At 47.7% G+C, this 17,706-nt stretch overlaps 1 protein-coding gene across 1 annotated transcript in view; it reads left to right on the top strand.

Annotated features, from left to right (window-relative positions):
* ric8b (RIC8 guanine nucleotide exchange factor B) overlaps positions 1–17,706 on the top strand; it is a 70,434-nt gene that overhangs the window by 41,519 nt on the left and 11,209 nt on the right. Inside the window, exons 5-7 of the mRNA XM_070900171.1 lie at positions 10,272–10,422; positions 11,534–11,629; positions 17,066–17,210. Of these exons, the coding sequence (XP_070756272.1) occupies positions 10,272–10,422; positions 11,534–11,629; positions 17,066–17,210 (392 nt within the window). The remainder of the gene's footprint in view (positions 1–10,271; positions 10,423–11,533; positions 11,630–17,065; positions 17,211–17,706) is intronic.

Consider the following 17,706-nt stretch of genomic DNA (forward strand, 5'->3'; position numbering starts at 1 on the left):
GATACAGCAAAGGCTATGGGCCCCGACAACATCCCGGCTGTTGTGCTGAAGAATTGTGCTCCAGAACTAGCCGTGCCTCTAGGCAAGCTGTTCCAGTACAGCTACAGCACTGGCATCTATCCGACAATGTGGAAAGCTACCCAGGTATGTCCTGTCCACAAAAAGCAAGACCAATCCAATCCGGTCAATTACCGCCCCATCAGTCTACTTTCAATCATCAGCAGAGTGATGAAAGGTGTCATCAACAGTGCTATCAAGTGGCACTCACTCACCAATAATCTGCTCACCAATGCTCAGTTTGGGTTCCGCCAAGACCACTCGGCTCCAGACCTCATTACAGGATTGGTCCAAACATGGACAAAAGAGCTGAATTCCAGAGTTGAGTGGAGAGTGACTGCTCTTGACATCAAGGCAGCATTTGACCGAGTGTGGCATCAAGGAGCCCTAGTAAAATTGAAGTCAATGGGAATTGGGGGGGGGGGGGGAGGGGGAAGGGAACTCTCCAAAGATGGGACTCATACCTAGCAAAAAGAAAGATGGCTGTGGTTGTTGGAGGTCAATCATCTCAGCCCCAGGACATCGCTGCAGGATGGTTGGGCCCAGTGTCCTAGGCCCAACCATCTTCAGCTGCTTCATCAATGACCTTCCCTCCATCATATGGTCAGAAGTGGGGATGTTCGCTGATGACACAGTGTTCAATGCCATTCGCAACTCCTCAGATAATGGAGCAGTCCATGCCTGTGTGCAGCAAGACTTGGACGACATTCAGACTTGGGCTGATAAGCAGCAAGTAACATTCGCGCTACACAAGTGCCTGGCGATGACTATCTCCAACAAGACTGGACCAGAGGTCGTGAAGTGACATCCCACCAAGCTAAGTTGTGAGATTGAACTCAATAAATCTGGTAACTTGTGGGGCAGAAAAATTACCAGGCTTTCAGTCTTTGCACGCAATAAAACAGGGCCGCGCATTATCATTATCAGCCCTGGGGTCTCTGGAGTTTGGAGTAAATTGCAGAGCGTGGGGTATTTACCGTACTAGTCCAAATTCTACAAGAGCTATTTCCTGTAATGAGCTATCTGCTTTCTTCACCGAGCCAGGCGAATCCAGTCATAATCAGTCTTTGAAAGTTGGCATACAGGTACAGCAGGCGGTGAAGAAGGCAAATGGCATGTTGGCCTTCATAGCTAGGGGATTTGAGTACAGGAGCAAGGAGGTCTTACTGCAGTTGTACAGGGCCTTGGTGAGGCCTCACCTGGAATATTGTGTTCAGTTTTGGTCTCCTAATCTGAGGAAGGACGTTCTTGCTATTGAGGAAGTGCAGCAAAGGTTCACCAGACTGATTCCCGGGATGGCTGGACTGACATATGGGGAGAGACTGGATCGACTGGGCCTGTAGAAAAATGAGAGGGGATCTCATAGAAACATGTAAAATTCTGACGGGACTAGACAGGTTAGATGCAGGAAGAATGTTCCCGATGTTGGGGAAATCTAGAACCAGGGGTCACAGTCTAAGGATAAGGGGTAAGCCATTTAGGACCGAGATGAGGAGAAACTTCTTCACTCAGAGAGTTGTGAACCTGTGGACTTCTCTACCGCAGAGAGTTATTGATGCCAGTTCGTTAGATATATTCAAGAGGGAGTTAGATATGACCCTTATGGCTAAAGGGATCAAGGAGTATGGAGAGAAAGCAGGAAAGGTGTACTGAGGTGAATGATCAGCCATGATCTTATTGAATGGTGGTGCAGGCTCGAAGGGCCGAATGGCCTACTCCTGCACTATTTTCTATGTTTCTATGATTTGGTACGGCTCACTAGAGCGCAAACTGGCACTTGCATCAGACAACATCAGCTCACCAGTTGGCTGGGCAATTGCCCACTAGCATTGCTCCTTCAATCTGGCAAGTACTCGGTACTAGAGCACATGCGCATTCACAAAATACAAGAGGCAAACTTCGCAGCAAAGCACATTAAACATGTGCACCACTCTGCTTCTGGATCCTTGCCAACCCTCACTCCATTCTCTCGAATCCTCTGCTCTTTGGAGTCCAATAAAACCTTTGGTCCTAGTGTTATCCTGCTCATAACCCTCAAGGCGTGTGCCTTCAAACCTATCCCTCTGCCATCTCTTCAATAACTCATTGTGCCAGTGCTTGGAGCGAGGGTGTTGCCATGATGCCTTGTACTTGTCCCGCTGACGGAACAAGGTGTTGGTGATGACAAGGTCATGTTCTAGGCATTTTGTCAGGAGCAGAGTACCGCTGTAGTTGCTTTTCTCTACCCCCGCTATCTCCCCAGTGGTCTGTGTTGAGATAGAGGATCAGCCATGATCATATTGAATTGGCGGTGCAGGCTCAAAGGGCCAAATGGCCTACTACTGCTCCTATTTTCTATGTGTCCTTACCGACTCTGGCGTTGAAATCGCCAAGGACGATCAACTTGTCGTCCGTAGGAACTCGGGACAGGGAATATTCGAGGCTGGATTGGAATTCCTCTTTGGTCTCATCCGTTGCGTCAAGTATTGGGGCGTACGCGCTGATGACTGTGGCGCACTGGTTCCGGGCTAGGGTGAGTCGGCGAGTCATGAGACGTTCGCTTATCCCGCAGGGGGAATCTTTGAGACGGCCCACCAGCTCATTCTTGATGGCGAAGCCAACTCCATGAAGACGGCTTTCTTCTGGTTTGCCTTTCCAGAAGAAGGTGTAGTCACCACCTTGTTCTTTGAGCTGGCCTTATCCTGCCCACCGGGTCTCACTTAGGGTGGCGATGACAACGTCGAAGCGTTTGAGCTTCCGGGCAACGATAGCAGTGTTCCGGTCTGTCGCTGTTGGGGTTGGCCACATTCCAAATCCCGAACTTCATTTTGAAGGGTGGAAGATGCCTGTGCGTGAGTTCTTTTAACGTGAGGTGGCTGTCACACACCGGCTACCAAATGGGCTTAGCAGAGCAAGGTCTTGGTCCAGTGACAAGGGGGTCCGAGATGACTGGAGACCAGGCTCTACTGCATGGACCTAGTTGCCTATGGTGGGATGAGAGCCGTATGCTCGGCATTGAGCAGCGCCTTCAGGAGGTGGTGGGAGATGTGAGGTGTGATGAGGGGTGGGGATGAGGGACGCTGGGGCCCTGCTCCACTTTAGCTTCTCGAAGGATCATGGGAGAAGTCAGAGTGGCCGCCGCCGTTACCCGCGCCACATGCCCGACAGTGGCTCTGCCGCTGCTCCTCCAGCTGCTTTCGCCTCCGCAGATTGGGCCGCTGGCCAAAGGGTCTCTGGGGTCGCCGCTGAGGCTGGCTCCGAGTTGGTCGAAGGGACTCCGGGGCCGTCGTTGAGCAGCAGAGCTCCCTAGGTAGCTGCCATCCCGGGCGCCATCTTACCTGGGACGACTACGGCATCGTCCGAGCGAGGGACCGCAGGATGTGCGCATCAGGAGTCGACGACTGCTGGACGGACCACCACCTAATCCGCTCCATCATTAACATCAATATAGCCCCAAAACAGCATCGGCAACAGAAACAATGCGGCACTCAAAGACCCAGATACAGCCAACGCCTCATTGCCAACCTAGCGACCCTCGATGACCCTGAGACACAGAGAGCCCACAGCGCCTCGTCTGCCCTCAGCCTCCATAATCAGTGTCTGCGAAGAGATGCTCGGTCACTCAACCAGGAAACACCAAGACTGGTTTGACGAGAATGTCCAGGAGCTAATAGCCGCAGCGCATTTCTGAACCTAAAGCAGCAGCCCAATTCGGGAGCAGCAAAGCAGTTCTACAGGCGGCTGCAGGCCGAGGTCCAACAAAAAATCCGTGATCTAAAGAATAGTTGGTGGGTAGAGAAAGCACAGGAGATCCAGCAGTTGGCCGACGATCACGATGTGCGAGGTTTCTTCAGCGCAGTCCAACTACGGCCCAAGCACCCAAGGCCCCACCCCACTGCTGGCCAAGAATGGACAGATACTCATCAAGGACAGAGAGACAGTCAGGGCCCGCTGGAAGGAACACTTCGAAGATCTCCTTAATCGAGACTCTGTCTTCGACGTGAGTGTCGTCGACTCCATCTCAGCAAAACCCCAGCCCGGCACGAGGTAGAAAAGTCTATTCATCAGCTCAAGAACAACAAGGCATCACGAGCAGATGGAATCCCCACTGAGGCACTAAAGTATGGCAGAAAAGCACTATTGGCATGAAAGCATGACCTCATCTCTTTTATCTGGAAGGAGGAGAGCATGCCTGGAGATCTCAGAGATGCCGTAATCGTGACCATCTTAAAATAAAAGGTGACAAATTCGACTGCGCCAACTACAGAGAAATCTCCCTGCTGTCAGCCACGGGGAAAGTCATTGCAAGAATCCTCCTCAATCGTCTTCTCCCCGTGGCTGAAGAGCTCCTCCCAGAGTCAGAATGCGGAGTCCGTCCACTAAGGGGTACAGGTTGAACCTCTCTTATTCGGGACTCCCTTATCCGGCACCATTCCTGGCCACCGGGTGGCGCATGCGTAGAACACGGCCAGTCAAAATCCTTCCTTCTCTGGTTTCAGAACATACATTAAAAACAAATTAGTACAAGGTATTCACCAATATAATCTTTCTCCTCGATGTCGGGATTATCGGCTGCCTCCGCCTCATCACCCTGCTGGAACTCCTGCAGCTCGGGCCGCGCCGACACTTCGAGGCCCGCTCGTGCCACAGACCTCCTCTCTTTCCCCCTCGGGTTGATGACCTCCCCTCACTCGGCAAAATCCCTCATCTGGCAGAGACCAGGTCCCGAGGGTACCGGATAAGGGAAGTTCAACCTGTACAACGGACATGATCTTCACCGTGCAACAACTACAAGAGAAATGCAGGGAACAGCACCAACCCTTGTATATGGCCGCCTTTGACCTCACAAAGGTCTTTGACACTGTCAACCGTGAGGGACTATGGAGTGTCCCCCTCCGTTTCGGCTGCCCCCAAAAGTTTGTCACCATCCTCCGCCTGCTCCACGGTGACATGCAAGCTGTGATCCTGACCAATGGATCCACCACAGACCCAATCCATATCCGGATTGGGGTCAAGCAGGGCTACGTCATCGCACCAATGCTTTTCTCTATCTTACTTACTGCAATGCTCCATCTCACTCTCAACAAGTTTCCGCTGGAGTAGAACTAAACTATAGAACCAATGGGAACTTGTTCAACCTTCGCCTAGATCCAAGGTCATCCCATCCTCTGTCATCAAACTACAGTACGCGGACAACGCTTGCATCTGCGCATACTCAGAGGCCGAGCTCCAAGCCATCGTCAACACTTTCACCGAGGCATACGAAAGCATGGGCCTTGCGCTAAACATCCGTAAGACATGGTCCTCCACCAACCTGACACCACCACACAGCACTGCCCTCCCGCCCGGTCATCAAAATCCATGTCACGGCCTTGGACAACGTGGACCATTTTCATATCTCAGGAGCCTACTTATCAGCAAGGGAAGACATCGATGACGAGGTCCAACACCACCTCCAGTGTGCCAGTGCAGACTTCGGTCGCCTGAGGAAGAGTGTTTGAAGACCAGGACCTCAAATCTGGCACCAAGCTCATGGTCTATAGGGCAGTAGTGATACCCGCCCTCCTATATGGCTCAGAGACGTGGACCATATATAGCAGGCATCTCAAAGCGCTGGAGAAGATCCTGCAAATCCACTGGAAGGATAGACGCACCAAAGTCAGAGTTCTTGCTCAGGCCAACATCCCCAGCATTGAAGCACTGACTACGCTCGACCAGCTCCGCTGGATGGGCCACATCATCCGCATGCCAGACACGAGACTCCCTAAGCAAGTGCTCTACTCGGAAGCCCCAGATGGGCAGAGGAAACGTTTCAAGGACACCCTCAAATCCTCTTTGATAAAGTGCAACATCCCACCGACACCTGGGAGTCCCTGGCCAAGGACCGCCCAAAATGGAGGAAGAGCATCCAGGAGGGCGCGCTGAGCACCTCGAGTCTCGTCACTGAGAGCATGCAGAAAACAAACGCAGGCAGCAGAAGGAGCATGCGGCAAACCAGACTCCCCACCCACCCCTTTCCTTCAACCACTGTCTATCCCACCTGTGACAGAGACTGTGGGTCCCGCATTGGACTGTACAGACACCTGAGAACTCATTTTTAGAGTGGAAGCGAGTCTTCCTCGATTTCGAGGGACTGCCTATGATGATGATGAACTCATTCTGTCTCCCTTCCCTTGACCCGCTCCCACCCTCCCAACCATGGTCCTCCGGAAACACGGAAATGTTAGTGTAGGAGCTCTCTCCCAGCTTTCTAACCTTCGGGAAGTTGCTGTTTGCCTCCAATTATTCATCGAATGTTGGCCTGATCCATGATTGCCAGTCTGGCCTTTGACACAAGCCTTGCACTGGTGGTCTTTTCACCTTTAATTCACACCTCTGGTGAATCATCTGTTATTGCCTTGGCAATCTCCAAAGCCTTGGACAGATTCTGGCACCTCACACTTCTAAACAAGTTAGCCCTGTGTGGTCTCCCTTCAACGCTGTGTTTGTGACTATCTCATGGAGCAGACTCGAGGGGCCGTATGGCCTACTCTTGCTCCTATTTCTCATTTCTTCTCATTGTTCTACCTTTGTTGTAGTTGCTGTTCATCCTCTGACTTGTTTCTTGGGGCTCGGGCCTCTTTCCCGCCAATCGTTCCTTCACAAATTCCACTCCTCGTCCAGTCTTTTAAGGGGTATGGCGAGAAAGCAGGAATGGGGTACTGAAGTTGAATGTTCAGCCATGAACTCATTGAATGGCGGTGCAGGCTAGAAGGGCCGAATGGCCTACTCCTGCACCTATTTTCTATGTTTCTATAAGCACCTTGCACGATCTCAGTACTCGCAACCTTTAGTTCTCGCACTGATTAACTTGCATCGTTGTCCCACTGAAGAACGAGGAGGGGAAAATGTGTCTTCATGGATTGAGAGAAACAGGATGTTGCTCTTGTCCTCCTGTGCCTCTAACCAATCGACACCTCCGCTTCTCCCTTCTCCATATATTTTCCTTAGGTTGCTGATGTGAATACAATAATTGGCATGATTGTAAAACAGAGTTCTGCCATTTATGCATCTGTTTTTTTTTTCCCTCTGCATCCAGAGTAAAACATCTTTTCGTGCTCAATTTATAAACATTGTTGATCTCACTATTTTCTTTCCCTGGAAGCCCTAGTCTGTGCAAGAGTTGAATACTGCTCCCGTGTCTGGGGAGATTCCCATAGCATTTCTCTCTTTCTCCTGAAATTGATACAGCAAATAGCTGGCCAGCGAATGAATGACCTCTCTCCAGTGTAACCTTTCTCTCTTTTTAAAACTGTGGCCCTTTCTCCTTTGAACCTACCCGTCTCATTTCTTTCAGTCTGCAGCAACACTGTCCTGCGCACCCTTGCATGCCCACCGTGTTGAAATTGGGAATCATCGTGCAAGCTCTGATTTTAATTCATTCTCTGCCAGGACCTGCAGTCTGTGGAAAGCCAAACCCTGTGTCATATTATCACTACTTCCTGATGTACCTTTAAATCTTTTCACCCGCTCTGTATTCTACACAATGGGCCTTTGCCCTTTAACCTTGTGTTTTTTAAATTTTAAAGTAGATGCAGAATCGAATAACATTAAAACATTTTCAGTATGTTTAGCAGTTTGATTTTTATTTTAATCGTATTATAAGATTGATTAAATGTTTTAGGCAGAGTATAACCCGTCCTGTTATAATCCAGGTCCTGTTCAGGCAGGGGAATAATTGATAGTCAGTTTACACAGGATCAGCAATTTAAATTGGAACTATTTTTAAACGTGTGTTCTCACTTTTCTCTTCTGAGCACAGCTCACTAGTTGTTTGATTTTGATTACAGTTGTGAAGAATTGTGTGTCCCAGACTGTCCCACCTTCATAAAACGCTCTGGGAATAACAAAACATGAACCCATGACATTTAAAAAAAAAAAATCGCAAATTGGGAACTCTTTTAATTTAACATGCACAAGACAGACAAAATGGTTCCCAATCTATATTTGACTTGGTTTAACCTGCAGCAGGCTGGGGAGAACGGCTTGTAATGCTTGAAAGCTGCAAGTTGTTTCTGAGTTGAATACAGCGAGCTGACTGATCTGTGTCAGTGTGCGCACATTGTGGACGGGTTATGAGAAGTGACGAAGTGTCGAGAACTTCATTCAGTGTGTTGGTCAGGAGGGGGCTGAGAGCTGAGGGGGTGAGTGTCATGCAAGGATGATTAATGGGCTCTGTAGGGCGCAATAAGGACTAATATATGCTCAATAGCAGTGTGTATTTCTACCTCCTAGGGGGGAGAATGCTAATGGCTTTGTGTAGACCTGTGTATGGTGGCAGACTCGGTGGAAGCTAAGGAATTTCATACCCTCTTCTGCAAATAAAACTGTCAGTGGAGTGACAGAGATCAGAAAGTCAGGCATCTTTTACTGAAAAGAATAACTGAAACACAGTGATCCATAAAATTAAGTTTAAAGGTGTTGGAGGATCTCCTTTGCATATTGCTGCATGAAAGGGGACCTCAGTGCCAAAGAGTGAAATATGCACACTCAGGGACGGCAAGGAGGCAGATTCTGGATCAGACACCTCCACCTCTGCTCGTTTAAAAGATCAGAAAATGAACAAAACGTTTAGAAGATCAGATGAATTCCTCCCACAGGAGTTACTGGATTGAAAAAGAGTCACGGAAGAACTTGGACTGCGTTGTACAGCTGTCGGTGAGAGCTGTGTCTAAGCTAAGAACGAGAATAACTCTCTCTGACTGTGCGTCTGCACCTGTAACCCTAGCTTTCTAACAGAATCGTACAATAGGCTATCGGCAGTGTAATATCTTCAATCACAGATGTGTTCATCAGCTTGTTGCGTCTGGCACATAAAACTGGACTGAAACCAGGCAATATTTATGCATGTAACACTCTTGTAACTTGATCTTAATTTTGCCTGCAGTTTCTTTTGCAATAATCTTGTGTGCTTGTCTGATACTAGCAGAACTAGTGCTACTAGTGTTCCTCATGGACAATCCAGGGCATGGTTTGGGCGCAAAGCACGTTGATGGGGAATGGAGTTCAGAGCGAGGGAGTGGAGCAGACGGGTGCGGAGTTGGATATGGATCCAGAGAGCAGTGACGCAATCTATTGAATTTTGTGTGAGGGGGAAATGGCAGGAGCAGAGACCAAAGTGAGAAGATTGGGAGAGGAGAGGAGAGGAGAGAGCAGGGCATTTGGAGTCAGGAGAGTGGGAATGTGATTAATGGGAAGTAAGAGAAGTAGGGATGTGAGCAAATAGAACCAGTGTCTGATTAACAGGAACCGGGGGGGAGGGGCGATCCGATCAATGAGAGGGGTTGTAACCCGTTCTAAGAAATGTGAGTTTGGGAGCCACTGGAAAAAATAGCAACGGTATTGGTGAGGGGGAAATCTTACCTGAAGCTGTTGGATGAGGGAAGAACAATCGGAACTTACAAATCAATCTGTTCACAACACACAACATGCAGGAACAGACCAAGACAATCTCTTCCAGTGTGACTAGGGAGTAATAGCAAGGATGCTGACTATTGCAGTGCATGCCGTTCCTGTAGTAGAAACTCGCTGGAAGGAAAGGCAAGTGGTGGTGGAAGGAAGGGAAAGACTTTGGGTGGCTGGAATTCAGTCAGAGTAGCTTCTCCCTAAATGCAGAAGGCTCCATCCGGCTGTGTACGGGGATTACGGTTTCAGTCAGTTAGCGGTGAAAGACAGCGGAATTCTTTGTATCGGCACATTATCAGCAGCTTAAAGGGTTATATCCAGTTCAAGTGCTGATTCGTGCAGCTTTACCTGCCTGTGCTTTATAGTGGTGAGATTTTGGTCGAGCTGTTCCACGTCCGCGCTTGTCAGCCTTGCCTTTATCTCCAAGAGCCTCATTTAATGGGCAAGGTACAAGAAAGACTTGTGTTTATATCGCAACTTACCACATCTCTCAAAGATCTCGAGCACTGTACACCCAGTGAATATACGGGTTTGATACTGGTGCAGCTCAGTGTTCTGGGAGGGCCCTGCTACCATGGGTAGCGAGTCGTACTGCAGAAAAGAACTGCTCTCATAATTCCCAGTTCTGATTAAATTGGGAGTGTGGTAAATTGTGGAACAGTTCTCACATTGTATCCTAGATCTGTGGATAAGTGAACTGCATTGAGCTCGTTTCCTCTTGCTGTGTTTTTGATTTTTGTTTCATGAAGTGAAGCCAAAGGGACACTCTCACTTTTAATTTTCTTCCTTAGCCACACAATCAATCTGTTGAACAACATTCCAGTGGCCAACCTGGATCTCCTCTTCAGCCCCAGCATCAAATGTGGAACGGTCGATTACAATGGGAAGAAGATGGATGCAGTTGAGGTTTTGCTGGGTTTCATGGAGAAGAGAATAGACAGGGTGAGACACTGACTGGTTTTATTCTTTTTTAAAAGCAAGTTACGTTCAGTGAGGTTGAGCAAGTTGTTACTCTGGTGCTGGGAACGGGATCCCACAGGTTGGGCTAAGTCACAATGCATCAACAGTCTTCACATCACTGGGGGGCATTCCTGGTTGCTTTCAGCTTGCAAATGTTTTCCTTTGGTGGTATCACAAATTGCAGCAGTCATTTATTTGGGTTCAGTAGGAATTTAGTTGGCAGTCTGCTTATAGGTACATATATATATATATATATATAAATCTTGTGTCTGTGCACACTTCCTATCAATGTTTTCCATTATAAATGCCTGCAATCCGGATTTATAGTAGATTACATATAACCTTTCCATGCTGTAATCACCCCCAACTCCCTCCCCCTCCATTTTACCCCCCCCACCCCCAGTTTACCACCACCCCGTTTTGCCCCCTATTTTACCCCCCCCCTGTTTTACCCTCCCCCCCCGTTTTACCCTCTGTTTTACTACCCTCCATTTAACCCCCGTTTCCCCCCCCCCCCGTTTTACCACCCCTCCATTTTACCCCTACCCTCCCTGTTTTAATCCAATCCCCCTCACCCCCATTTCCCCCCTCCCTACCCCGTTGTACACCTCTCCCATTGTACACCTCCCTTTTCCCCCCCCCCCCCCCCATTTTAGCTCCTCCCACCAGATTTTCTTTTCCATTAATGCCGATTTGCAGTTGTGAAGAACTGTGTCCCAGACTGTCCACCTTTATAACATGCTCTGGGTATAACAGAAGAAGAAACCCCAACATTTTGCCACCAATTCACTGGTGCCTGTTTCGTGCTACTGGCCGCGACTAATTTCACCCCCAGCACCGAGACGCTAAAATGATTGATGCCGTTTTATTCTGTTCCTTCGGCTTCAACTTTGATATAGGTTGTTTATGTTCCAGTGACATACCGAAAGGTAAGTCTGGCGCAAAGGCCGAGGGAGATAGGGAACATTCTGAGCAGGTCCTGAACATTGCCCTGAACAATAGGACAAGTGAAATGGTCTTCTCGTCCAATAGCTTTATTTTCGCACAGCATTGTGATTTTTAATTTGATTATTTACATCTTTATATTTGATAGGGGTCCAATTTAAAGGAAGGATTGACTCCAGTTTTAAGCGTTCTGACAGAATGTTCCCGAATTCACAGAGATATGAGGAAATATATCCGGTCACAGGTGAGGACTGCCAAGAGTTCATAAGGAAAATAAATGATTTGATTCTTTCGATAAAGCGTTGATTAATATTTCTGTAGTATAAAATGCCAGAATTTGAATTAAGTAAAACCATCTCATTGCACGCTGGCTAAATGTAACTAGTTTCTGGTGATTGTTTTGGAAAACTAGGAAGTGAAAATTCATATTAAAAACACTCCCAAGTTCTCTCTTTTCTGTTTCTTTTATCTAATTCTTGTGCAGTATCGTATCCTACTCTCGATCTCCACGGATTTCAGCTTAATTAGTGATTTTCATTGTGGGGCTTTGTCAAAGGATTTCTGGAAGTCTAAATAAACTACATCTTAGAAACTTTCACCCTCTATTTTATTTGTGACACCCTAAAAGAAGTCAAGGATGTGGATCAAATAGGACCTTCCTCGTCTTCAATCCATGCCGAATGTTGCTTATTAAAAGCTGTTGTATATGCGGGCACTCCTCCAGCCTACCCCTTGCAATAGTTTAGCACCTCAGTTCTGAATATCTTGCATTTACTCTTGTATCTATGGCCCCTCGTCCTTGACCCCTCAACTACAGTTTTCTCTCCAACTCTGTCTTTCATAGGCAGTCACTGGAAGAATAACATAATTAATTTTATGTTTAGTCTGATTAGGTCAATGAGTTTATTCTGTGTGTGCCAAGGCTATGAAGCATTAACTGGATGAGTTCCGATTAACTGCAAGCAAAATTACTTGACACCGTTTTTTTTTAAAATCTAATGTTTTTAGAATATCTCTTGCAAATATAAATGTGATAATTTTAAATGTATAAAAATCTCCTGTCACGCTTTAGCATTATGTAACCAACAAAAATTCCATCTCTACCTCACTCCCACTGCACTGAAACCGTTGTCCATATCTTGGTAACGTCCAGACTTGAGTTCTCCAACACTCTCCTCACTGGCTTCCTGAGTTCCACCCTGCACAATCTCCAGCTCATCCAGAACTCCAACACCTGCACCCTGTCCCGTACCAAATCCCACATACCTGTCACCCTTGACCCCCTTGTGTCCTAGCACATTAACTTCAAAATCCTCATTCACGTTTGCAGATCACTCTGGGGCCTCGCCTCACCTAGTCCTGCAATTGCAGTGTCAACTTGGCTAAATCTGTAGAACTCTCACCTCCGAGTCAGAAGGTTGAGCACCCAAGCCCCACTCTAGAACTTGAACACGTAATCTAGACTGATACTTCAATGCAGTACTGAGGGAGTGCAGTACTGAGGGAGTGCTGCACTGTCAGATGTGTTGTTTTTTGTATGAGACGTTAAACCGTTTTAACCACCCCCCCCCCCCCCAAATGGATGTGAAAGATCCCACGGCACTTTTTCCAAAGAGCAGGGGAGTTCATGCCAGGTTCATACTAGATTCCCATATAAGCCAAGATAGCGGATAAGATAAGGATGTCAAGGCCTTGGAGAGGATGCAGAGGAGATTTACTAGAATGGTACCAGGGGGTGAAGGACTTCAGTTACGTGGAGAGACTGGCGAAGCTGGGGTTCTCCTTAGAGCCGAGAAGGTTAAGGGGAGATTTAATGGAGGTGTTCAAAATTCTGAGTGGTTTTGATAGAGTAAACAAGGAGAGACTGTTTCCAGTGACAGGAGGGTCAGTGACCAGAGAACACAGATTGAAGGTACAGTTTGAACCTCCCTTATCTGGAACCCTCAGGACCTGGCCTGTTCTGGATAAGGGATTTTTCTGGACGAGGGGTGGTCACGTTAAATTGGATGGTAAAGATACTGAGCAAGGGGATATAGGGGCTGGGAGTGCGGCAGAGAGATCATGGGGGAGGGGGTCGGTGGATTGCGGGGTCAGGCCAGCGATTGCAGGAGTCGGCAGCGAGGAAGGACTTCAATTTGTTCATGTCGGAACACTACACATGCGCCACCCAGTGGCCGGGAATGGTTCTGGACGAGGGGTGGTGCCGGATAAGGGAGTTCTGGATAAGGGATGTTCAACCTGTAATTGGAAAAAGAACCAAAGGCGACATGAGGAAAAAAAAATGTTATGTAGCGAGTAGTTAGGATCTGGAATGCACTACCTAAAAGAGTGGTGGAAGCAGATTCAATAGTAACTTTCAAAAGGGAATTGGATAAATATTTGAAAAAGTAAGATTTTCAAGGCTCTGGGGAAAGAGCAGGGGAAGTGGGACTAATTGGATTGCTCTTTCAACAGGACGGCACAGGCACGACGGGCGAAATGGTCTCCTCCTGTGCTGTAAGATTCTATGATAACATTTACCTTCTGTCAACCAAGTTGATGCTACATGATTGTGTTTCAATAATTTGTGGTTGTTTTTGGCTCTAACAGTTCCTAATCTCATTTGCCGCTCTTGGAATGGGTTTGCAGGGCTAAGAGTTGTTCAGGTTGTAAGTTACGACTCTAAAACATTTCCACAACATCAGTGTCACCTTGTCTGGTTTTGACTCTGCTTTTAACAGAAAAGTGTCTGACCAGAATCTCCCTAACCCTTTTCAATGCGCAGTGTTATTTGTAAATGTATGGGGTCTGACAATCATCTGCATGTAGCCGCTGTCCATAATGTCGTCTCAGTTGAAATAGATGAGAAATGTCAGCATGGGTAAATGTATTAGTACGTTGAGATTTGGCCGACCTGTTAAAAGAAAGACTTGCATTTATATGGCGCCATTCACGACCACCAGATGTTCCAAAGCGCTTCACAGCCAATAAGATATTTTTTGAAGTGTATTCACTGTTGTAATGTGGGAAAAACGGCAGCCAATATGCACACAGCAAGCGCCCACACAAAGCAAATCTGTTTTTTAGTGATGGTGAACTCAGGATAAATATTGGCCAGGACACCAGGGATAACTCCTGCTATTCTTCGAAATACTGCCATAGCATCTTTTTCGTCCACCTAAGAGGACAGATGGGGCCTCGGTTTAACGTCTCATGCAAAAGGCACCTCCGACAGTGCCGCACTCCCTCAGTACTGCCCCTCTGACAGTGCAGCGCTCCCTCAGTACTGCTCCTCCAACAGTGCAGCACTCCCTCAGTACTGCTCCTCCGACAGTGCAGCGCTCCCTCAGTACTGCCCCTCTGACAGTGCAGCGCTCCCTCAGTACTGCCCCTCTGACAGTGCAGCACTCCCTCAGTACTGCCCCTCTGACAGTGCAGCACTCCCTCAGTACTACACTGGATTTTGCACTCAAGTTTCTGGAGTGGGACTTGAACCCACAACCTTGTGACTCAGAGACGAGTGAGTGCTACCCACTGAGCCACAGCACAGGTGACAGCTGATACTGAAAGCATGTTTTGGATTGTTTTTGTATTCAAATAGCTTTTTTCATATTATCAGCAGGGTACAAATTAGATTGTGATTGCATTCTGATCGTGCAATAGAATTTTCAGAATCTGGCTTTATAGTTAAGCAGACAGCCGCTAAGCCAGGTCTGGAGTATAGCTGTAAAGGTAACCAAACTGCATATGGTGTTCCTGATCTAACTTTGAAATGCAGCCCTCATGAATGTAAAGCCAGATTATAAATAACAAAATGTGGCAGTTAAATGGTTAACAAATCTGCCAACTATGAAACGAAAGAGCCCATTAATCATGTAAGAGCGGAGACTGGTGGCCAGGCAGAGAATAGGGATCCCTATCTACCAGCTGCTGAGCATCTCCTGATGGCCAGCCACGCAACGGCAGACGACAATAACGATGCAGAGACGCGAATAAATTGGAACCTAGCAGAAAAGAGAAAAATGAAATGCAGGCGTTTGCTAGTGTTTTGAAGCTTGCAGTATTCGAAGCACAATCGGGAATCCCACCACTTGTATGGGAAGCAATTTGCGATGTAATGAGGTGTCAGTATAAATGCAAGACCATTTTTAAAATTTATATCTCGATTGTATTTAACATCTGATTTAATTTAAACTGTTTGACCTGCATTTAAATAGATATTGCCCAGAGACCTGAAAGAAAGACTTGCATTTATATGCGCCTTTCATGATCACCGGAAGTCCCAAAGCGCTTTACAGCCAATGAAGTACTTTTGAAGTGTAGTCGCTGTTGTAATGTAGGAAACACGGCAGCCAATTAGCACACAGCAAGCTCCCACAAACAGTAATGTGATAATGACCAGATAATCTATTTTAGTGATGTTGGTTTAGGGATAAATATTGACCAGGACATTAGGGGCTGGATTTTGGGGTTTTTGGGCGAAAACGGTAACGATACGTGATAATTACCGTTTTTGCCACGCTGCCGATTTTAGGCCGAACTTTCGGCCTTTGGGGTTAGCGTCGGACATATCGCAAAGGGAGGCATTGCACAATTATTCGCAGTGTAAAACACGAGTTTCGGCAACTTTAGTGCAGGGTCATTTGCACTGCGAGAGGGGCCTTGGAGGGGGAAAAAAAATCATTAAAAAACATTCCCAAGACCCTTAACTAACCAAACACTGCAAAAAAAATTAAAAATAAAAACTTAAACTTACCTTTTTTGCAGGTTTTCTAACCTACCGCTGCTGGCAGGACTGCACCGACTGGTTTTACCTGTCGCTGTTCCGGGCCCGGCATACGGGTCGGGAGAGTGCTGAAACTTGGACGATAATGCACTCAGCTTCGTTACGCGTCGGCGCAGCTCTCCCTGGCGGTACTTCCCATTGCCGCCACAAACAAGGAGCCGAGGATGCCGCCCGGGCTTTGCAACCGGGTTTTCGCCGCAGAGGGTCAAAACATGGCGAAAACCCGGTTGCAAGCCCCTCGAAAATCCAGCCCCGGGGATATTTCCCCTCTTCTTCTTCGAAATAGTGCAACTGGATCTTTTACAGACACCTGAAAGAGCAGACGTGGCCTCAATTTAACATTTCATCCGAAAGACGTCACCTCCGACAGTGCGGCACTCCCTCCGTACTGCCCCTCCGACAGAGCACTGTTGCCTCCGTACTGCCCCTCCGACAGTGCGGCACTCCCTCCGTACTGCCCCTCCGACAGAGCAGCGTTCCCTCCGTACTGCCCCTCCGACAGTGCGGCGCTCCCTCCGTACTGCCCCTCCAACAGTACGGCGCTCCCTTCGTACTGCCCCTCCGACAGTGTAGCGGTCCCTCAGTACTGTCCCTCCGACAGTGCGGCGCTTCGACATTGCAGCGCTCCCTTAGTACTGCCCCTCTGACAGTGTAGCGTCGCTCAGTACTGCCCCTCCGACAGTGCAGCGCTCCCTCAGTACTGCACTGGGAATGTCAGCCTAGATTTTTGTGCTCGAGTTTCTGGAGTGAGACTTGAACTCAAAACCCCCTGACTCAGAGGCGAGAGAGCGCTACCAACTGACCTGCAGTTAAATAATATTACCCAGTGAGTTAAGGCCGTACGTATGGTAATTAGTCTAGTGTTGTGATGTACCAAATCTTTTTTCTGAACTGATGCCATGTTTGCATTGCCAGGTCCTGCCTCCTTTAAAAGATGTAAAGAACCGACCTGAAGTGGGCACCACTCTCCGGAATAAGTTGGTGCGCCTCATGACCCACATCGACACTGGAGTGAAACACACTGCTGCAGAGTTCCTGTTTGTGCTGTGCAAAGAGAGCGGTGAGCATCAGTGGAACCCCACCCACATATTTCCACTCCTTAATCCTGGTGTTAACCTGGGCAATGGAGGAGGCCCACACTTTGAGGGACATATTGGTTGCTAATTGTATTAAATTGTGCGATGGGAGAGCAATATCTAGTCACTGTCTTTTAATGTTTTAACAATCTGTGTGTACTTCCTGTCAACTGCTTCCGATGAAAATCTCCTATGTAAACTTGTCACGCTGTAATTACATCCTCCTACTAATGGTGGTGCTGTAGTGCCTTGGTTTTACATCGAATCATAGATTGATACAGTGCAGAAGGAGCCCATTCGGTCCATCGTGCCTGTGCCGTCTCTTTAAAAGAGCTATCCAATTATTCTCTTTTCCCATAGCCCTGCATCTCCCAGCTCCTCAACCTTTCCTACAGAGAAACTCCAATTCTCTAACCTATCTGTTTCTGCCTATCAGCTTCCCAAATTGCTGTTCTTTTCTTCTATTTAACTATAAATGAT

The sequence above is a fragment of the Pristiophorus japonicus genome, chromosome 15, assembly GCF_044704955.1.
Source record: "Pristiophorus japonicus isolate sPriJap1 chromosome 15, sPriJap1.hap1, whole genome shotgun sequence".
NCBI classification, from domain to species: Eukaryota; Metazoa; Chordata; class Chondrichthyes; family Pristiophoridae; genus Pristiophorus; species Pristiophorus japonicus.